The 23558-nt window shown below is 43.2% G+C and overlaps 3 protein-coding genes across 7 annotated transcripts in view; 1 reads left to right on the top strand and 2 right to left on the bottom strand.

Annotated features, from left to right (window-relative positions):
* Nucleotides 1–23558, bottom strand: part of RGL1 (ral guanine nucleotide dissociation stimulator like 1) — a 410246-nt gene that overhangs the window by 101131 nt on the left and 285557 nt on the right. The gene's annotated exons all lie outside the window — the stretch shown is intronic.
* The window catches only part of COLGALT2 (collagen beta(1-O)galactosyltransferase 2), a 163519-nt gene that overhangs the window by 32283 nt on the left and 107678 nt on the right, over nt 1–23558 (top strand). The gene's annotated exons all lie outside the window — the stretch shown is intronic.
* On the bottom strand, nt 2988–22799 carry TSEN15 (tRNA splicing endonuclease subunit 15). The gene is made up of 4 exons (XM_050961485.1): nt 22670–22799; nt 20200–20281; nt 18396–18531; nt 2988–3368 (listed from the first exon to the last, which is right to left on the bottom strand). Exons 1-4 carry the CDS (start codon nt 22769–22771, stop codon nt 3164–3166), a joined length of 525 nt encoding a protein of 174 aa, XP_050817442.1. The 5' UTR covers nt 22772–22799; the 3' UTR covers nt 2988–3163.

The following is a 23558-nucleotide window of genomic DNA, read 5'->3' as shown; positions in this document are numbered from 1 at the left end:
TTTTTTTTTTTGGTGGTGGGGCTACTAAGTACTGAGGTCAAAGAAATGCAGTTTGTTGCTTTAAGTCAATTTCTGGAGCTGGAGTAGTTTTCTATATACAGAAAGGCAGGTTTGAATTATTCTTCCTTTTAATAAGTTTTAGCTAAAGAAAAAAGCCGTGCTAATGTACCAGTTCTGCAGCAAACCACAAAATACAAGTGATTCCCTGAGAGCAGGGCAAATGTTAGAGAAATTGCTATGGTGTTAGTAGCATACAGCACAAGTATAAATTCTGCAGTGTATAGAGTATGTTGCAAACTTCTTTACATAAAACTTTTTTTCCAGAACATACCTGCACTGGGGTTTAAGTATTTAACTGCTTATACAAGGACAGTTTAGCTGGTGGTATGTAGCCAAATGAAGTGTGAATTTACTTTATGGACTAAACAGCAGAGTTCATAAAATATGGGTGTCATGGCCAGATTCAGCATATCAGGAATCAATACAGAGCTACCTTTTAATGCATTATGGCATCAGACCAAAAGGAGACAGATTGCTTTTTCCTCAGGAGCTTTAGAATGATAGAAATTCTTCTCTTTTAATTTCCACATGACTAAACACAGGAGCTCTTCTGTAAGGAGAGGTCAGACGAAACTTTATAAAAAGCAACTATTTTGTTTGAGTGTGTAAAAATGTATGTAAAGGCACATAATATAATTTCCAGACACATTGCCTGGCTATGTGTTCTGTTCAGTTACCCAAACAGGTCAGGGCACTTGCCCATCTGTTGTACCCCATCCTCCTTATTCACTTTAAAACCAGCAATGGTTAATAGCTAACCAGCAATCCTTAATGTGTGAGAAGTAAGTATTCATGTGCTGCAGGAAGCTGCTGTAAATTGCTGTAACTCCAGTGACACCAATGGAATTACACTGATTTCTACCTTATGAGGAAACATACTCTATAAAACGCTGTGTAGTAAGAATGCACATAAATGGATATCACCACTAGGGACAGGATTAAATTAATATTTGCACTTATTAGCACTTTATAGCCAAGGATTACAGTAAAGATGGTGGTGCTCTGACCCTGTACAATATACAGGTACCTTGGATAGACAGGCAAATAGTAGTAGCTCCATTTTAGAAATGCCACACTGGAGTGTGGAGTTTAAGGCTCTGATTCAATTAAAGACTTAAGCATGTACTTAAGTCTATCCCTACACAGCAGACCATGTGCTGAAGTGCAGCAGACCATTAACTTCAGTGGGGCTTCAGCAACTGTTTAAGTGCTTTGCTAAATTGGGACCTAACTGCAGTGTCCAGGGTCACACAGCAAGACCTTGGTGAAGGCAGGGCTAGTATCCTGCTGTACATATTGTCCCCTGCTTTTCTCACCAGCCTGTTTGACTAAGTGAAACTAAAAAACTTTAACTCTGAAGTCACCATGGATTTCTAGTCTGGCCTATTGAGGAGGGACTAAAGATTTTAACTTATTTCATTCTGAGCCTGAATTTGGATCCTCTCCTGTTCCTGAACCTATCAAAAACAGGCCTTTTGCTTGAAATTTTCCATGTGGAGGCGTTGAGCCTCGGTGAATTTTTACATGTACTTTAAAAGCCATTTCTGAGATATGGAACTTGCAGTAGAGGGCCAAAAATTCCAAGTTAAGGTTAAACTTAAAGAAAACTACTGAATGAAAGCATGGAAAATTCCCACGGAAGTACCACCACCAATTTAACTTTGTTCCCCATCCCCTATAACCAGCTGAAACATCATTCAGGCAACTAGATTAACCCATAGAGGCTACACTGGAGATATAAATGATGTGGTTACACTCACAATGAGGGCCCCCATTGTACTAGGTGCTGTTTAAACACAGAGGAGGACATGGTCCCTACCCCCAGGAGGTAATGGTCAGATGGTGATGAGAGTGGCTGACTGGTACATGAATTGGCACATCAGTTCAGCTGCAGCAGTCTGTGGTATAGAAAAAATGTGTAATTAGTAGCATCTAGGCATTGTCTTCAGCTTCAAAAGACTAAAGAATAGCCAATTAAAAATAGGTAATAGAACCCATATTTAAGATGGGATAACTGAGGCAAGAAAATAAGGAGCCATTCACACAGAAAAATTTACTGTGTTGAGAGATCATGTTATAACACAAGAGGTCTCTGAATTTCTCATAAAATGGTTTGGTTTTGGACTGTGCAGGACACAGTTAGCACCACATTACTGAACCCTTGATCTTCAATCTGCTTCCCCTCCCATTTTCATTCACATGGGTAACAAACAGTGTTTAATTTTGTCATATAATAAGCTAATTCTCCAAGTATCTACTGACGTGTACATTTGCTTATGTAGATTGGACCTTAGTGACTGGCCACTATGGTCAGATTGCAGGAGTCGCTGAATCTTATCTTGGGCCAATGGTTCTCAACCTATTTAGCGTTGTGGGCTACATCCAGTAATGGCCCTGAGGATGTCACACGGGCTGCAGCTCTGTGCTGACTGGGCTGCAGGTTGAGAATCACTGCCTTAGGCTTTAATCACGGGACCATGCCTCTTTCTAGTAGCCTTAGGAATTATAGTCATGTCATTTTTCCAGTTGCAAAACATTTAAACCAAAAGAAAATATTCCTTGACAAAACCTACTCTATTTTGCTCTAAATATAGCAGTAAGAGGCCCAAAAGTGAAGGAGTAGGTGAAATTTATATTTTAAATGATCTTGGTGCCATGAGTAGGACAAACCACTGTCTTTTTAACTTATGCAGAAGTGTATGTTTGAAGACCTTCACTCCAACCACACTACACTAAAGAACAGCTTATTTTATTTAAATATTTACCTTTAAGACTTATGCCATAGGTCTGACTCTGTTCAGTCTTTACATTACCACAAATGTAGGTGTGTCTGTAAAGAAGGGACAAACGCTGAAAACTTCTGCTTCTCCAAAAAAGGAGGAGGAGGAAGGAATAACATGCCTTGTATAAAAGTCAGGTCCTTGAAACACGTTACATACCATTTTATTTTGAAGCATGCTGCAGAAATCTCAGTTCTCCAGAGCAAGTGAAGATTTGCAAAACAACAGTTAAGCCATTGTACCTTTTAATTTACATACACAAATTACTGAATTTGTTTAGATTTGAAAATAAGGGGCCAAGAAACAGTTCATCTTTGTCTTAGTCATCTCAAAAGCTTCCTTCTTTTCTTTCTCCACTGTTTATTGTCCATGTCTTCAGTATCATCAGGAGGATCTGGCATTATGAAACCATCTGTCAGCTTATAATAGACTACTGTGGAATCTGACTCAACTATAGCCAGGATAACTGACAGTGGGGAATCCGTTTCATCTTGTGAAATACATGCTTTCTGCATGATCTCTCTGAGCCTGAAAGAAAGATAGTCAGTTAAGAATCTGTTCACAATCATTTCAATATAGCATCAAACTAAAACTGCAATATCACTTATTTGCCAGGATTTATAGGGTTGAGGACATCCCAGCCAGTAAATCGTGAACACTTATGCTGTCCAGTGGATTCTCCACCTTTAAAGGACCTTCCCACAGATGCACTGCAGTGGCAATACTGCTTATTGCCTAATTGATACCACCATCCTGCTTAGAGAACCCATTTCTCCCTGCAGCAGAAAGCAGGAAAGAGGAACAGTGGGAACAAAGCATTACATATTCAACATAGTGTTCTCTCTTACCAGCTGTGCTTAGGCTTTTCTATTTACAAAGCTTTCAGAGCCTATTGAGGTTTAACAAGGACAAATGCAGAGTCCTGCACTTAGGACAGAAGAATCCCATGCACTGCCACAGACTAGGAACCGAATGGCTAGGCAGCAGTTCTGCAGAAAAGGACCTAGGGGTTACAGTGGACAAGAAGCGGGATATGAGTCAACAGTGTGCCCTTGTTGCCAAGAAGGCTAATGGCATTTTGGGCTGTATAAGTAGGGGCAATGCCAGCAGATCAAGGGACGTGATCATTCCCCTCTATTCAACATTGGTGAGGCCTCATCCGGAGTACTGTGTCCAGTTTTGGGCCCTACACTACAAGGATGTGGAAAAATTGGAAAGAGTCCAGCGGAGGGCAACAAAAATGATTAGGGGGCTGGAGCACATGACTTATGAGGAGAGGCTGAGGGAACTGGGATTGTTTAGTCTGCAGAAGAGAAGAATGAGGGGGGATTTGATAGCTGCTTTCAACTACCTGAAAGGGGGTTCCAAAGAGATGGAGCTCGGCTGTTCTCAGTGGTAGCAGATGACAGAACAAGGAGTAATGGTTTCAAGTTGCAGTGGGGGAGGTTTAGGTTGAATATTAGGAAAAACTATTTCACTAGAAGGGTGGTGAAGCACTGGAATGGGTTACCTAGGGAGGTGGTGGAATCTCCTTCCTTAGAGGTTTTTAAGGCCCGGCTTGACAAAGCCTTGGCTGGGATGATTTAGTTGGGGATTGGTCCTGCTTTGAGCAGGGTGCTTTGAGCAGGACTAGATGACCTCCTGAGGTCCCTTCCAACCCTGATATTCTATTATTTAACTTATCCTTAAAGGTGCTAGAGCCATGAGCCATTATAAACAATAATTTTTATGTCGTAAAGCATGTGACTATTTTCCTTCAGTACACATGCATGTTCAACACCATGATTAGCATTAGTTCAGGGTAAGCGATAAAGTCCTATGATCCAGTCCCACTAGTCACCCCTTTCTGGAGTTAAAGAAATGCATTTAAAATGTCTGAGGAAAAGTTAGCCTTCATTTTGATTTTAAAATTCTCCACTTGCACAGATCTCTGCTGGAACTGGATTCATCAATATATTAACAGGTAGTGCCCTCACTTATATACAATACATACCAGCTGATTACATTGCCACCTTATCAATCATTTATAGTATGGCAGCCACAAGGGGCCAAATTGTGGAAGACACGGTACACAAATGAGACAGCCCCTGAACTGAAAAACTTCCAATCTAAATAGACGAGATGGATGAAGTATGAAATGGAGCATTATCTCCATCTTACACATGAGTGAACTGAGGCACAGAGCAATTGAGTGAGTCTGTGACAGAGCCAGAAAATGAAGTCAGATCTTCTGCCACCCAACCCAGTCTGTTATCCTCAAAGGTAGCTTCCAAGGAGAGGATGACAAATAGTTAACTAACACTCGCTGTCAACTACTTTCTGCTTCCTATTTTTTTAAATCCAGGAAAACACACAGAGAAGAAATACTTCCATCTCAGTTCATTTTAGGAATAATATGTTGACTATTTACTTGTCTACTAATTGAATCAAGGGGTCCTGGGGTGAAGGAAGGTCATTTTAGGATCCAAAAATCACAGCACAAATCTACACGGCTCTAAGAGAAACTATTTAGTCCAACAGAGTTGAGGACGTTAAGAGCGGTAACATGTACCAAGTAAGAGTGCATAATGGCTTAAATCAGCGATTCTCAAACTGTGGATCAGGACCCAAAGTGTGTCACAACCCCCTTTGCAATGAAGTTTGAGAATCCCTGGCTTAAATGACTGATGTGGCAACATCTGTATATGACATCATTGAAAACCATCTTGTTTTCTAATAAGCCTTGTGTGGAGAGTTTGTCCATGATATTGTTACAGAATCTACCTGTCCCTACAGTATGCATACACCCCCATCACTTGATGTACCTTTGAGTCCCCTCCTCCCCCAAGAGCTGTAGATCCTGCAAGTCAGACATTGGCTAAAAATGAGTGTTTCCAAATGCACCTGTTCTCAAGCTCTAATTATCTTCCTCCACCCCATTTGAAAGATTAGAGGATCACAGAGGAATCAAATGGGAAGTGGGAGAGGATAAAGCAGCAGCCTGGAAGCCCAAATGATGTTTTAAGCACATGATCTTCCCAGTGCTCTATTAGCAGTCTCAAAGTTTTGCAGAAATCAGTCATATTTCAGTTTCACTAAAGAAGAAAAACAAAGATTTCCTTGCAGGTTTTATGGTTGGGCCCCACGCACAGAAGGTGTCATGCAAAGGGAGGCTTGCCAGCCATTTCACACAGCAAAGACATTTGAATGATCATAAGCCATATTTTCCCACTCCAGTGTTACTACAGATGCTGCTGGTGACAAAGCAGAGATCAGCTACGCAAGGAGACGCTGTGTGTATAGGGCAGAAGGGGACTGCCTCCAAAATGCTTAAAGATCAAATACCTTAAATGAGCTCTCCTCCTACCCCTATATGTTAGTGCTATTTTGATTGCCAAGTGGTTTTCAGTTTGGGCTCTCCCTGCCAGGGTGCATGGTGGTGCAGCTGTACATCATTGGCCCAGGGACACCAGCTAAAGTGCTGATGTCAAGCACAGTTCAGCATGTGCGGGGAAAATACCCACCCCTCACTGCAGATTGAATTGCTTTTTTTTTTTTTAACCTAGAGGCAGCTCATTTATTATTTGAAGTGGGTTGGAGCATGTAGAAATAGGGTCCACTACAAGCAACACCTTCAGAACTGCAGGGTTCTACTCTTCTCTACCCTTCCACAGTGTGATGAGCAACTTTCCATATGACACACCAAATGGCCATAGGGAGGGGGGACAAGTGTCCTTTTCACAGAAGCACACAGAATAATAAAAAGTGTGTGAGTGAAGAGTTTTCTAGAGCTAAGGAAGGATTCTATGGAGTCTCCCTGGCATCTGCAACACTATAATTTTGCACATAACAGCAAGTGCCCCATTCTCTCATCTTTGCTGCAGACATGTGCCCTAAAAGTAGTGCACAACTCAGGAAACTGCCCTGCCAATTAAGAATTCAACAGCAGGTCAGAAGGTTGACAGAGGCCTACACTACAGAGTTAGGTGGACAGAAGGCAGCCTACATCAACTTATGTAAATGTCTACACTAAAATTTTGCTCCTGACAACGTAACTGCCCCACTATGCCAACGTAATAACTTTACCTGCATGAGAGACAGACTCAATGTTGATGTTGTTAGGTCAACGCAGTGTACACATCAACTGTTACTGGCTTTCAGAAGCCATCCCCCAATGCCCCACGGTCAGTACAAGTGCTCCTGGTGATGACACGCACCACCAACACAAGGAGTGTACTGTGGACATGCAAAAGCAATTTAACTAGTGCGGTGGCTGTATGCTCACAGAACTTAGGTTAACATAATTTTGTAGTGCCCAGAGTCCTGTTAGAGAAACATCAGCCAATGCAGGATGGTAATAGTGCCCATCTGGCTGCAAGGGGGATTTCAAGACCCATGAAATTTAAACTCAATCTCATTTTAAGAGTAGCCCTGGGACTAGATTGAAGCATGTGCTGTTGGTTGGAGGGGTCTTTACTTACTTCCAAACATTGAACGAGCTCCTTACTGTTTATTCTTGAGTAGTCTGAATCATTTAAAATTAGACTAGAAAATCCATGGGCCTGTCACCATTTAACTCCTTAGGGAGGATATTTCTCATCCTAATAGGTCTTAGTGTTAGCATTTTCCCCCTGATTGTCTAAGACCCCTTTGCTCAATTTCATGACATTTTCAGCAACTGGGCCATTCTTCAACACAATCAATATTACCAGGCAAATCATTTTCAATCATGGCTTAAGATGCTCCAGGGGGACCCATCGTTGGAACAGGTCATTTTTCTAATGCAGACATGGCGAAAAGGAGCCTGTTGAATCTTGTGGAAAATACAGTGTATAGCAACTAGATGTAATGCAATGCAGCACTGTTGGAGATTATCTGGAGGAGAGCTTTTAAAAGGAGTAAGTCCCTGGAATTCAGGAAGTCTGCAGACGTATGTGTTTCTTGTTTCCCTTCAAGGCATCATTGTTGGGATCACATACAGCATTTTTGATTAAGTTCCTTTTCAGCCATGGTCAATCATAAGAGCAGGTAGGAAGATAATTAGACTGCAATAGATGTTTATCTAGATTTGCACTGTGAATTTGATGTACATCAGATCTGCAATGAACAAAGAGACTGATAAACACTGTGCTATTTTTTGTGTAATAATGTAGATACAACAAAAAGGATTTTCTACTTCAAAAGGATCGTTGGCCCTAAGTAAAGAAATGCCAAAAACTGACACAGCCCCTCTCCGGATGTCCTCTCTGCATTTTGGCCTTCTGAAATATTACTAGATATTTGTTTGCCACATCTGGCAGAGCTAATAATCCTTCACTTCAATAACTAAAGAGCCTATGAAAAGATAGCAATATGAACTAGTCCACTTATTCAAAGAACAAGATTACAGCTTAGATAATAGAAAAAGGCAAACCTCTACCTCCTGTTAAGGTTTCACTGCTATAAGGGGTTTCTGCTCCCATAAACATCTCTAACTGAAACCACTTGTATACAGATGGCCTTTTCTTCTAGGAAAAGTAGAATATTAGCAGCATGGGGGATAAAGGAGCTCAATTATCCACAGTAGAGCCTATGGTGGTGCAGGCTTCCCCCATAGGTCTTCCAGTGTGCCTCCAACTTCACTTGAAAAGCTACACACCAGATTGAAAGCACAGCTCAGTACCTGTATCCACTTCATTCTCGACTCCTGCAGGGAAGATTCACAGATTTTAATGCTAGAAAGGTCCATTATCATAATCTATTCAGACCTTTTGCACAGTACAGGCCAGAGAACGTCACCCAGAAACTTCATGGGGGGGGAGGGGCGACTGTTTCCCATATTTGCACTTTGCTTATTTCTCATGTCCTTCTCCTCTGACGGAAAGAGCAAAGAGGTGTCCCAACTCAATTTTCTCTTAATAGCCAGGAATGGTTTTTCCCCAGGGACTGTTGACAGGTGCTCAAGATATAACCTGATCTCTCTCCAGGGCCCAGTAACATTAAACGGTTCTTGAAGAATTAAATTCTGGAGTATTTACCCCATCAGAACAGTTTACCCACTTTACCCCATCAGAACAGTTCCAACTGCCTCCATTCCTCAACATTCTCAGCAGCAGCAACCAGTCTTGTGAAGTATTGAGCAGCCTCAAATGTTGTTCCCAGTGAGACTGAAGGAAACCGAGGATGGTCAGCTCCCAAACTTCAAAGCTAATGGTTTAATTCCTTAGTGCTGAATCCTGCATTGCTTATTCGGGTACCCCAAGAAATGATCCATCCTCCAGGACCAACAGGGACCAGAATGTTGACTACTCTACTGTTTTAATCTGAACCAGTGCCAGAAGGCTGTCTTCATTTTCACTGTATTCCTGATTCCCCCTTTCTCATGCATCAGTGGTTTGAGCATTAGCCTGCTAAACCCATTCCTTGAGGGGGCCACTTAGGGATCTGGGGCAAAAATCAGTACTTGGTCTTGCTACTGAAGGCAGGGGGCTGGACTCGATGACCTTCCCCTTCCAGTTCTAGGAGATAGGTATATCTCCTATTAATTATTATTATTATTATATGCAGCTTGTGTGTTACAATATCCAGTCTTTCCATCTTTACTGATCAACTGAGTATACATCACTATCAGTTTTACAATGCTGATGGCATGCACCCTGTATAGCTGGTCATTACCTACAGCTATGATTACTCATTGTTATCTTCTTCAAAGGACATCAAAGTTAACAGACCCTGTGCATTGGGCTTCAGTCTTCAGATGTCCTGGCTGTTTTGGACCAAACTCTCCTCCCAAAAATAAAGCTCATCTAGTTCTAGGACACACGAGTTACTTGCATAATGACAGATGTTGCAAAGGAACACAGATTCCAACTCATTAAACTTAACGTAACAGTCTGACAGAAGTTGTAAGCCAATCACTTCTCTCCAATATAATCTACTACCAGATTTCAATAAAATGTAGCCTACAAGTGCAAAGCCAAGAGAGCTGTGGTTAACCTGCAATAAGAGGGGGTTTGAATTTTTTGCTCTTTATGAGCAACTTTAGCCGGTGGTTGTCGTCATCACTATTGACATGTCAGCATTAAAAGCTCCAACATCAGGCTTGTACACCACACTTAACTCAGGATGGGGACATCCTGTGATGTTTTTTGAATAAGTCAGAATCATAGATCATGACTTCTGTTCTGCTCTGCAGCATGCATTGTCCTAATAAATGCCACTTACTAGATTAGTGAATGTTGTCTTGTAAATGAAGCAAATACGCAATAGCAAAATCATTGCAGTGTTTTACCCCATCTTGCCAAAATGAAATCCTGTACTACAATACATAATTAACTTGGTGCCTGAGGCTCCAGAATAGCCCTGTTCATCCAGAGGTTCAGCGACAACAGATACCCTTACACATGCCACCTCCAAGGGATTCATGCCAGTGGCTGCCTAGTAAAACTGAAAGGCAGTGGGAGCCCCAAGAGAGCTTACAGAACAATCAAGCATTTGTGCTGCTGGGAGCACAGTGAGAAGTCTGCTGAGCTAAAATATCCTGCAAGCTTTTTAAAAAAAAAATAAAATAAAGAAAAGTTATTGAATGTTGAACAGAGGCTGCTAAGGTTTGGGGTTTCACCAGCAACAGATCTCCATCTTCAATAGACGCACTGGGATGGGAAAAATCCAGGGACAGAAAAACTAGGAGAAACTGAAGCACTGCAGGAGTGAAGATGTACTGAAAATTCACTCTGATGCAAATAATCCCACAAAGCAATAAAGATAATCCCCCAAATGTCATCAGTGTTTCTTGTAAAAGAGGTGTTTCCCCTCTTCTTAGATTTAAGGGACCAAATTTTCAGGGTAACGAACTCTGCTTTTAAAATTCATGCCTGTGACTTTGCATGCTCACAGCAAACCAGATCCTGCTCCTATTGAGGTCAGCATGACCAGAAATAGGCCCTAAATTTGCACACAAACCCCCTATCCAAGTATACTTTCGATCTACTTTGTGCAAGATTAATTGGATTTCATCATGAAAAAGATATTGCTATACAAAATACCACATTTAACAGTTTACATTTCTAAACCACCCATCCCAGCAGAGGATCTCAGGGTATGTCTACGTTGCAGTTAAACACCCATGACCGCTCCATGTCTGCTGACTTATGCTAAGGAGCTGTTTAATTGTGGTGCAGATGTTCGGGCTTGGGTTGCAGCCTGAGTTCTAGGATCCTGTGAGGTGGGAGGGTCCCAGATCTTGGGCTGAAGTACAAACATACCCTTAAAGGGTTTTGAACTAAGCCCAAACACCTGTGAAGTAGATATTCTCTCCATTTCATAGAACCATCAACTGAGGTTACATGGTAGACACAGGAGTACTACTTAGATCTCAGTTCTCAATCATGAATTATAGCCAATAGGCCATACTCCCCTGCTTAACGGTTTACCCAAAACAACACTCAGGCTGCAACCCAGTCCTTTGATCACTAACCAATAAGTACCCAAAATGAAGAGACACCATTGATTTTTTTTCAATTCCACACGTGTGTGAAAATATTTTACCTACTGTCATTACAAGTAAGAGACAAAATCCTCATCACTAAGGTTAGACAAAGTATTTCCCCAGCTAGCGTTATGTAACAGCACTTCACATTCAGCACCATTTTGGTCGCGTGGGTCTTTCACACACTAGGAAAACATGGTAGTAAAATCACAAATAGCAGGGGAGGCTCACATGTCATCACACAACAGATACTACTCTCTTCATTTAATGCACTTTGGAATATTCCTAGACGACAGTAATGGGCATGATTCTGAACAGAAGGGGCAGGTATAATGCCTGAGACTATTTTTAAACTCATTTAATGCTAATTAGATTTCAAGTTAACAGTGTCCGTTTGGAGGGCAGGGTGGAGTGTGCATGCTCTCTCTTTTGGAGGGGGAGAGCCAGAGAAAGAAGCAGGAGACTCCAGGCAACTGAAGAATTGCCTAGCTGCCCAAGCAATATTCAGGGAAATCTTCAAAAGAGCAGGACAGATCTTACAGGAATCTAGACATGGGCAACCAGTACAACAACACAAAGAGGGAGGTGAAGATAAACTTTATTTCTATTAAATTCTCTTTGCAAAAGATGTCTGAAAAGCAAAAACAAAACACTGAGTGCTGTGAGCAGTTTGTAATAAATGGTATAGGGCTCCAGTTAACTGAAATGAGCCATAACCTTTCCATGCCATGAAAGCTGAAGGTTTTGAATCTATCCTTTATAGCGCCTGGATGAATAATTCAGCAGAAGCTTGATCAAACTGAACAGCTTCCTCCCCCTCCAAGCATGTGAAGAGGCAAGTCAGGGCTGGAGAATTAATGTATGTTAGTCTCTGTACACAAAAATCAGCACTTCACCCAAACTTATGCTGGAAACAAGAGTCCCCTTACTCACGACAACCAACGGAAAAGTTCTCTACAGTATTGCAGTCAGTACAGCAGAGCATCCAGCCAGGCAAGCAAGTATTACACCAAACACTGCTCCCAGATGACTGCCCTGAAACCGGAGAGATGGATAGACCTTTGGCCAGTGTATGTATGAAAAGTCAGCCCTTCCAGTCCCAGGCACTATGCCCTTGATCCAGCTTTGGCTTTCAAATTTGGGTAAAATGAGGCAACAGAGGAAGGTTAAATTCACAAGATAAAAATATTCACTGTCCTTATTGCACACAATAAAAAGTCACTCTCCTTATTTTGGCGCAGGATCCTGCAGGGGAGTCTACAAGTCTGTTTTTAATATTTAATATTTAAGACTAATTGACCTCAGAGACCTCCCTCTCCTCCTCTAAGAAATAACTAGACTTCTGCAAACTGTATTAGACTAAAGCAACTTAATTGACTTGTGTTCATGGGTTCAAAGTGGTATAAATAGTAATTACTGACTTGTTAAAAATAAGTTTCTATTTGGATGCTAACTAACTTACCAGTTTTTTCAGGCAGTTTAATATTTGAAGTAGCTTTAGTTATAATATATGCCTTTTTAAGAATAATCTTACAACTGAGCAATTTGCAACTAATTGATACCAGTGGCTGGAGGAACTACTGACAATTACAGTTCAATTTCACTTACAAGGTAAAAGTGAACCAGAAAAAAATGATAGCGCTATTGTTTCTAAGCAAAAATTGGTACAGCTCACTAGAAGAAAACATGTTGCCTAATTACAAATTGGACAAATGTTTAAAAAGGACATCAACCCACTTCTAGCCCCCAAACTTATGTCAACAGCCTGTTTGTACAAAAGACCAACAAACACTTTAAAAAAAAATTTGTCAAAACCTAAAGTTATGTTTAATCAAATAAACCCTCCTCTGCTTGAAACCAAACAGTGCGATACTAACAACCTGAGAGTGAAACTGGCTTCATTGATTTTCACGGTCCAAGATTATATGTAAAAAGTTAACCAAGAGAAGTGACAAATCGCTTTTAATAATAAAAGGCTTGTTCAGTTATAGATGTGTTAGTCACCTTAAAAAATAACAAACATTCTATAAAGTCTGAAAAAAAAAAATCAGAGCTTTTAACAATACCCACAAGATTCAGGCACCACTCCTGCAAACACTTACGTTCATGCCAGTAGTTTCATTGACTTCATAGGAACTATCTGTGCTTAAATGATTTAATGGGCTGGGGCCTTAATTCTGGAACACTAAGAAAATAAGAACAGCCATACACCTCTCCTCCGATAAAACGCAGTCCTCAGGAGCCAAAAATCCCTATCGCATTATAGGTGAAACCTCGTTATATTGGGGTAGCGGTGGCAGGGCTCCAGCAGTGATTTAAAGTGTCCGGGACTCCAGCCCCACTGCTGGAGCCCTGGGGTAGTAGCGGCAGGGCTTCGATGGTGATTTAAAGGGCTCTGAGCCCTTTAAAGTGCCGCCAAAGCCCCAGGGTAGCAGCAGCAGGGCTCCAGTGGTGATTTAAAGAGCTCCGGGCTCTGGCTGCTGCGGGGAGCCCAGTCTCTTTAAATCGCCGTCCGAGCTCTGCTGCCACAGCTCCAGGGTACCACAGGATTCTGTCGCTTTTTTACAGATGACAGTAGTCCTGCAATTTCACATCTGAGTTCCTTCAGAACTCTTAGGTGAATACCATCTGGTCCTGGTGACTTATTACTGTTTATCAGTTTGTTTCAAAACCTCTTCTAATGACACCTCAATCTGGGACAGTTCCTCAGACTTGTCACCTAAAAAGAACGGCTCAGGTTTGGGAATCTCCCTCACATCCTCAACCATGAAGAGCGATGCAAAGAGTTCATTTAGTTTTTCTGCAATGGCCTTATTGTCCTTGAGTGTTCTTTCATCATCTCGATCATCCAGAGACTCCACTGGTTGTTTAGCAGGCTTCCTGCTTCTGATGTACTTACATTTTTGCTATTACTTTTTGAGTCGTTGACTAGCTGTTCTTCAAATTCTTTTTTGGCCTTCCTAATTATATTTTTACACTTCATTTGCCAGAGTTTATGCTCCTTTCTATTTTCCTCACTAGGATTTAACTTCCATCTTTTAAAGGATGTATAAAAGCTGCTGCTTTTACAGATCCAGACTAACATGGCTACCCCTCAGATACTTTTAAAGGATGACTTTGTCTCTCACTGCTTCTTTTACTTTGTTGTTTAGCCACAGTGGCTCTTTTTTTGGTTAGCCACAGTGGCTCTTTTTTGGTTCTCTTACTATGTTTTTTAATTTGGGGGTATACATTTAACTTGAGCCTCTTATGGTGTCTTTAAAAAGTTTCCATGCAGCTTACAGGGATTTTACTTTTGATGCTGTACCTTTTAATTTCTGTTAAACTAACCTCATTTTTGCGTAGTTCCCCTTTCTGAAATTAAATGCTACAGTGTTGGGCCGCTGTGGTGTTTTCTCTGCCATAGGGATGTTAAATTTAATTTGACAATTAAACGCTCAGGACATAGTACGCTGATGGACACAGCTGTCTGTCTGGGGGCTGGTCTACACTACGGGGGAAAATCGATCTAAGATACACAACTTCAGCTACGTGAATAACGTAGCTGAAGTCGAAGTATCTTAGATCGAATTACCTACCGTCCTCACGGCGCGGGATCGATGTCCGTGGCTCCCCATGTCGACTCTGCTACCGCCGATCGGGTTGGTGGAGTTCCGGGATCGATAGGAGCTCGTTCGGGGATCGATATATCGATCCCCGAGAAATCGATTGCTATCCGCTGATACAGCGGGTAGTGAAGACATAGCCTGTGATAAATAGGGAACATGGCAGAGCCAAGGGACCGCATGGGCTAAAATCCACAGGTTCTTCTCAGATATATAAACAAGACTGATCTTTCCTACTACTGTGCAAATCACTGTTCAATTCAGCAGGGCCAAAAACAGGCTCCCCAATACAGCTTTCTCACTTTGTGTAATAAGATTAGCTTTTGAAATGCAGTAAATTTGATTAGATCCCACTTCCACCGAAGTCAATAGTTTTGCCACTGACTTCAACAGGAGTAGTACTGCGCTCTGTAAGTCATTGGGTTCCACGCAGTTATAGGAAAGTCTACCTGCTTGGAGTGCCTTGAAGGAATATGGCCTTAGTTTCTAAGGAGTATTGCTTTATCTTGTGAAAGGATTTCAGTTAACACCATAAACTTGATAACATGAGAAAGTGAAGTCCTCTAAAATTCAGTATCAAAAGCCCAAAACAAGGTTTAAGATGCTGCTCAAAATTTTAGCTTAAAAAAACCCAAACATCCAATTTTATCATTCATGTTATTTCTTTTGCTAGTGACTCCCACTGCACCTTCAACATGCCTCCTTTAAAGACTCACTCCTCCAGTGACTGAGTCAGCCAAAGAAGCTGCTCCGTGCCTAAACATCTGCGGATGCAGAGCTGCTTTGGACACTGGCAAATACCTTTTCAAGTAGCTTTGAGAGGGAGGTCACCACTCCAGCAACCCCTACCTGCTCCAGGACCCGATTCTTATATTAAGTAAGTGAACATCAGCCATTTGCTACCTTCTTTTTTATCTAGCTTATGATTTCCAGGCTCAGTTAGCTATAGTGCCAGTACATTTTAATCAACAATTTAAACCATGGTTTCAACACTAACACAAGACAAGGTTAGCTCACTAAACCGACAGTCAGAACAAGGGATCAGCATTATTGCAACCTGCTGCATTTCCAACCGGCCCTACAATTCACTTTATTGTTTTGCTTCCTGATCTATTTAGAAAGGCAGTGTACTTAGAGTGAATCAGCATACTTAAAGGGGCAGTGTGCGTCTCTCACTCACACACGGTGTATGTCTCTGTCTTGCTCCGCCGTGCTGTCTCCCCTCCCTCCATTTGTGTTGCCTTGTAGAGTGTGAGGCTACGTTAACAACATGTTAACCCTTGAGGGCTCAGCCGAGTGCTAGTTGATCATTGAGCAGCAAGGCATTCCCTGGGAAATATCCCTCCCTTTTCCATCCCCTGACTCCACCACCTCAACCAAGCTTCACAATCATCATTGCTGTGTATCCATACCATTCTCCTGCCAGATATCAGCAATGGCTATTAAACCAGCATTACGGACAGGCATATGCACGGCTTTAATGGAGTCATCTGTAAGTGGAGAACTGTATTCAGCCAGAACATACTTTAGTGACAACGTACTCTATATATTTACTCAATAGCAAAAGCTGGTCACAAACTGTACTTTCAATCAATGTAATGCATTGACTCTAACAGTCAACCATCCTTTCAGTAAAAGATTCATCCATGCTGATGCCAGAAACAGAGCAAACAGCGCCACCACAGTACAAACGAATTCAGAGAGTCCAGGAATGAAAAGTCTGATGGGATACAAAGATGGGTTACAAATGTTGTGCTGTATCTCCCTGCAATAAAATACATGTTAGGACACAGAATTGCTGGCACCTGCCCACCCATAGGGAGGAAAAGGTTTCCACTTCCAGTAGAAACCCACTAACATGTAGGAAACAAGAGGCAGCACGCAGAAACAACTACAGTGAGAGAAGCCAATATCCTAATTTGCTACCCAACTACCCACATCCATTTTGGGTCTGTCTCCAACCCCAAAACGGTGAGAAAAATCCCTCTCCACAGAAAATGGTCAACACCTTCACAAGAAGCCGAACAGTAGCAAATACTTTGTCTCCCAGCTTTTCTTTCAATAGCTTTGTGATTATACAGCAGAGCAGCGTCATGCCATCTGACAATACCATTTTGTGATATTTCTTTTTAAAACCATATCCATAATAGCTGAATTATTGGTTTGTTGAATAGTAATTGAAAACTCTTATTTTTACAACTAGAAAACTTCCAACCACATAACTAGTTGCCATAATACAGATTTCCTGCCACAGATTTATTGCTGCTGAAGAGATACCCACAGGATAACATACTACACATTTACTATTGGGATGCAAGGTTGTTTGCTTCAGACAAGTCTGTCATCTATAAAAAAAAAATCACTGGAATATGTAAATGTGCCAAAAAAGACATTCACAGAGCATGCATATCAATGAAGTTCACTGTACATCAAGTGGAATTAACTGTGTTATCTGTTAGCAGCTCCCCTGATATCACAGTAATATATGACCAAAGTGACAATTAGGACCCTGCAAATCCTAATAAAGGATATCCACTTTATATGCGTGGACCATGTATGCAGATTGGATGCGGATACAAATTTTGTATCCATGCAGGGCTTTAGATAAACAGTTCCTCAGAGGTGTCATTGGATAGGATATCAAGCACGGGGGGGCAGAGGAAGAGAAAGAAGATAGCCATTATCAGATGGGGAAGAATACTGTACATTTTACCTAACCATTAGAACACACCCAAAATGTAAAAAAAAAAGTTAGATCTGAACAGAATTTCTTTTTAAAGTAACACTGAAAACACTTTCCATTACAAAACCCATGTCATTAGAAAAGCACATCTTTCTTGTTTCTCCTTCCTTGAGCACCACAAGAAATTGTATGTATAGCTGTGAAAGTAAGGGTTTATAGAGCACTTTCCTAGATAGGTCTAATGCAAAAGGATAGCTTTGAAAACGCAGTTATATATAACTGTTTTCAGCCCGCAGAAGCACATTTTCAGATAGACAGTGGCCAGGATTATATTTAAATTAAAAAAAAAATATACAGAGTCCATTTCTGTGATTCAATAACAAAAAGCATTTTTCCTCATCTTCAAAGTACTTCAAAAGAATTATCCATATAAACTCCATGGTGATCACCATGAATACTTCAGATTTGTACTGTTTATAGACCTAACATTTTTTGAATGGACACACAGCCAATTGCTGTTGAAATCGTTACATTGCAGGGTTATGATTTCAAGAGAGGAAAAGGCAATAGAAACTGATCAGGCTAAAGGAAAAAAAATCCCAGCCTCATAATGTTCCTAATACTATAAATAACTCAGCCCATGTGTTCAAATTTGTTTTTCCTCTGCCCCCCCCCACTTTCTTTTGGGGGGGTCATCTTTTTGTTTGGCAGAGAATGTTTTTCTAAAGCTTTATAGGAGTTATCAGCTGCCCTATCAATATTTACATCCTCTTTTTCTTTCTGGTAATTCAGCACCAAATACTCTGAGATCACTTGCTCACCTCTGATGAGTAAACGACATGTGGACAGGTGTTGGCACCACAACCTGTAAATTCTCAGCTTCTCTCTCACGTCCACGGAGACAAACGAGCTGGAGTTCTGCTAGTCCAACACATGTCACATTATACCAGTTTTTACCTGAAAATAAAAGAGAGGGACCAAAGCACCACACACAAGTCTCTCTCTGGTTGCATCATAAAGGAGGGTATACATTTGGGAAGAAAGTCAACTGATTGTGGTCTTTATTTTGCCCCTTATGTAAAGCATAGGTGCCAACTTCTGCTGGCATCGGTGGGTGCTCAACCCCCTTCTGCCCCTGGCTCCACCCCCATTCCAACCCCTTCCCCAAAGTCCCTGCCCCAACTCCACCCCCTCCCTGCCCCTATTGGACTCCTTCCCCAAATCCCCGCCCTGGTCCTGCCTCTTACCCTGAGCACACCGCCTTCCTGCTCTCCTCCCCCACACCAGAGCTTGTTACACCGCGAAACAGCTGTTCTACGGCAGCAAGCATTGGGAGCTAGGGTGAGAAGCAGGGACGCGAGGCACTCAGGGGAGGAGGCGGAGGCAAAGTGAGGCAGGGGCAGGGAGGGGAGCTTGGCTGCCAGTGGGTGCAGAGCACCCACTAATTTTTCCCCGTGGGTGCTCCAGCCACGGAGCAGGCACCAATGATGCAAATTTTTCCCAGTCAAGTGCCAACTATCAGCTTGTGAACAATTCTTGAATGAAACAGTCAAAGGGGATTAAAGGCCAGGTCCTCAGCTGCAGTGATTCTCAACCTTTCCAGGCTACTGTACCCCTTTCAGGAGTCAGAGTTGTCTTGCATAACCCAAGTTTCACCTCACTTAAAAACTCAGGTTTCGGCTTCAGCCGCACATGGTGGGTCTTGGGCTTCAGCTTTCTGCCCTGGGCCCCACCAAGTCTAACACTGGCCCTGGCAACTCCATTAAAACGAACTTGCCCACAGTTTCAGAACTGCTGATGTAGTATATAGAACAGTAACAAATCATTGTCTGTATGACATTTTAGTTTATACTGACTTTGCTAGTGCTTTTTATGTAGCCTGTTGTAAAATTAGATAAACATCTAAATGAGCTGATGTACCTCATAGAAGATCTCTGCGTACCCCCAGGGGTATGCATTCCCCTGGTTGAGAACCACTGCTCTGCTGGGGTAAATCAGCATAGCTCTGCTGACTTCAGCAGTACTATGATGGGAGCCAGAACCTCCTCTGGTGTAACTCAAGTATTTTTTTTTCCAAGACAAAAATATCCATCTATCTCTTTTCACAGTTCTCTTTAGTGTAAGATTTTAACCTGGTATCAACCCAAATGTTAAAAATACTAAGATACTGAGAAAGTGGCTGATAACAGCTAGAAGACTGATAACACTGCACACTCAATCCCTTCAGGCAGGGAAATAAAGCTAAAAAATGTTTATTCGGGATTGCTGTAATTGCATTAATACAATAGCATTCACTCAAACAACGATCAATCATTTGCTTTGGAGGGATATAATTAATGATGGCAGGTCTGTACAAACTCATGGGACATTTTCCTCAATACCTGAAACAACCAGCCTTAAACCAAAGTTGCAATAGTCTTAATATCCCAGCTGATGGCCTGTGTGTGACCCACTCACATGCACCTTGTTCAGTGTGGCTGATTACTGTGCTAAATTTTGGGATACCCAGAGCATGGAATGGGTGCTACTAGCACGTAGTTCTTCAAAAAATCAGAGTGCATGTGTTAGTTTATTTGATGTCCCAGATTGCTCAGCCTTGCAAGAAAAATACTTTCATTGATTTACCTTCTAAAAGGTCCAAGTAAACTAAGAACGCAGCATATACTTGAGTGCTGTCAGCCACGTCCAATGACATCATCTCCGTGAGCTGAAATCAACATGTAAGAGCAATCAAAGAATGCAGAGCAGAAGCCAAATTGGTACAGATACATAAAACCTTTCAAAATAGCATGAGAAAGTATGGAGCCTGTTTAAAAGAACTGCTACTAAGATTCAGAAAGATTAAACACCAATAAATATACTGACTTCTTAAAATATTTTAAAGTTATATTTCCGCTTGGCCCAGATAAAAAGGTATTAAAATAATCTTGACTGTTTCTGTAACAGAGCTGTTTTTGTGGAGGAAGATTCTGAGTTTCATCTGTTTCTGCTACAGTACATAAACATGGACATACTGAGTCAGACCAATGGTCCATCTAGCCCAGTATCCTGTTTTCTGACAGTGGCCAGTGCCATATGCTTCAGCAGGGCAATTATTGAGTGATTCATCCCCTATTGTCCAGTCTCAGCTTCTGGCTGTCAGAGGTTTAGGGACACCCAAAGCATAGGGATGCATCCCCAACCATCTTCTCTTTAATGGCCCTATCCTCCAAGAATTTATCTCTTTCTTTTTTGAATCCAGTTATACTTCAGAACATTCCCTGTGCAGGCTGTACAAAGAAATACTTTCTTATGTTTATTTTAAACCTGCTGCCTATTAATTTCACTGGGAGACCCTGGTTCTTATGTTACATGAAGGAGTAAAAAACATGCTAATACTCATCAACAGCTGTGATTATAAAATGTAAGATAAGGTCTCTCCATATGATAAACTCTTAAGAAGTTTATTATATTAAAATCACATTAATCCATTAAGTTCCTCTTCCAACAAAGAGACTGAACAGTTTTGACTATTCCAAGGAGGAGTAATAGTAACAGGAGACATTAGCTCTGTTGGTGTGCATGGGGCCTATGGTGCTTTACAGACATCCAAGACTACGAATGTTAGTGTCCTAAGGAATTTACAATTAGTGCTTTTCAGGGCAGAAATTATGCTCTTTTAAAAAGTTTTCTGTAAACTCCATTCAAATTAATAATACACAAATAAGTAATGAAAGCAGATCAGATAAGGGGAGCATAAAATCTCTCTGTCTACCTAGTCATGCTATCATCTGTTTGTCTGTCTAGACTCTTGGTCAGGGTGGGCAAACTACAGCCCGTGGGCAAAATCCGGCCCTCTTTGAGCTCCTGCTGGGGTTTATTGCGCTCCAGCTGGGAAGCAGGGTCAGAGGCCACTCCACACAGCTCCTGGAAGCAGTGGCATGGCCCCCCTCCGGCTCCAATGTGTAGGGGAAGCCAAGAGGCTCCAGCTCTGCACACTACCCCCGCCCCAAGCGCTGCCCCCGCAGCTTCCATTGGCCATAAACTGCAGCCAATGGGAGCTGCAGGGGCAGTGCAGAGCTGCCTGGCCGCACCTCCACGTAGGAGCCAGAGCGGGGACATGCTGCTGCTGGGAGCCGCTTGAGGTAAGCACCGCCCGGACCCTGCACCCCTGAACCTCCCCCCAAACCTGATCCCCCTCCTGCCCTCCGAACCCCTTGGTTCCAGCCCCAAGCACCCTCCTACACCCCAAACTCATCCCCAGCCCAGAGCCCACACCCCCACCTCCAGAGCACCTTCCCGCACCCCTAATTTCTGGCCCCCAACCAGAGCCCTCACCCCCTCTCACACCCCAACCCCAATTTTGTGACCATTCATGGCCTGCCATACAATTTCTATTCCCAAATGTGGCCACCCCTGCTCTAGGTTTTGATCTTAATGCTCAGTTTGACATATTGTTGCAGTTGAGCACTCCTTTTCTCCTTCCCCCCTAAAGGAAGGTAGCTCACAAGTTGTTTTTTGTTTATTTCCTGGATGTGTTTGTTTCAATGGTGAGGCTGAGAAAAAAGATTAGTGGTGAAAAGCTACCATAGGGCACTGAGATCGAATTTGTCAGCTTGAAAGATTCCTTCAAGAACTCAAGCAAAACTTCTTGGGAAATTTGCAGAAACCCTCTATTCAATCTTCCTCTTTTCAAATAAGGCTTTCAGCAGCCTAAGACAGATTAACCGGTACATGTGAGACAAGGTTCACGCTAAAGGTGTTATTTAAATAAGCCAAGATGTCTTATTTTATTCTGCATTGTCAGAATTGGCCTGGCTATAGACCTCACCTGTCAAACCATAAATACGCAACTGTGACCCCAGTAACTCAGTTACCGAGGAGGAGGGAGCCTGGACCTGGGTCTGCTCGGACACGCAGGATCCCGCTGTCAGCAGCCGGGGGAGCCCCCAGTCCGGACAGCTCCGCTCTCCTTCAAGCGGGGGTCCGGGCCATGCAGCCCCGCCGAGCCACCCGGTTGGGCGGGGGGCTTGTGTGGGCCCCACCGCGGCGGGACCCGGACACCCCAAGCCCGCTCCTGCCCCGGGCCGCAGGGAGCAGCCCGACCCCCACCTACCTTAGGGTGAGTCGCCATCCAGTTGCCGCAGGGCGACCCCCGGGGCTCCGGCTCCCGCCCGCTCGGGGGGGTGCCCGGAGCCGAGCAGCCCGGCTCGTCCATGCTGCTCCCGCGTGCAGCACGGCTTCGCTCCGGGCGGAGCACTGCACTAAGTGCTCCGGCCGGGGACAAGCCAGCGCGCGCTATAGTTCCGCCTAGGTTGCTGCAGACCCCCCTGCTCCCCGGCCGTGTCCTCACAGTGCCCAGCTGCTCCTGTGGAGCCTGCGAGCCAGGCAGGCTCAGAACACACTGCACCCGGATGCCAGTTCTGGAACCAGGTGTGCAGCTGCCCTAGGGTTGCCAACCCTCCAGGTTTGTCCTGGAGTCTCCAGGAATTAAAAATTAATCTTTAATTAAAGATTGTCATGTGATGAAATCTCTAGGAATCTGCCCTACCAAAACTGCCAACCCTAAGTTGCCCTGTCCCATTGGAGCTGTCACTCTCTGCATCTGTCCCTGTCCACCCATCCCTCTCCCCTCCAACCCCCTTTAGCCACCCACCTCTTCCTCTCTCTCCATCCCAATGTCTATCCCAGGAGTGAGCAAACATTTTGGCCTGAGGGCCACATCTGGGTGGGGAAATTGCATTCAGCTCCATGAATGTGGGGTCGGGTGCGGGAGGGAGTGTGGGATGCAGCAGGGGTGAGGTGTGCCGGAAGGGGCTCAGGGCAGGGGGTTGGGGTGCGGGGCACGGCAGGGGGTTGGGGATTCAGGGCAGGGGGTTTCAGTGTGGCAGGGGGCTCAGGGCAGGGGGTTGGAGTGCAGAAGGGGTGTGGGGTGTGGCAGGGGGCTCAGGGCAGGGGGTTGGGGTGCGGGGCGCGGCAGGGGGTTGGGGATTCAGGGCAGGGGG

Source organism: Gopherus flavomarginatus, chromosome 7 (assembly GCF_025201925.1).
Source record: "Gopherus flavomarginatus isolate rGopFla2 chromosome 7, rGopFla2.mat.asm, whole genome shotgun sequence".
NCBI classification, from domain to species: Eukaryota; Metazoa; Chordata; order Testudines; family Testudinidae; genus Gopherus; species Gopherus flavomarginatus.
This window is presented reverse-complemented; position numbering and strand designations above follow the sequence as displayed.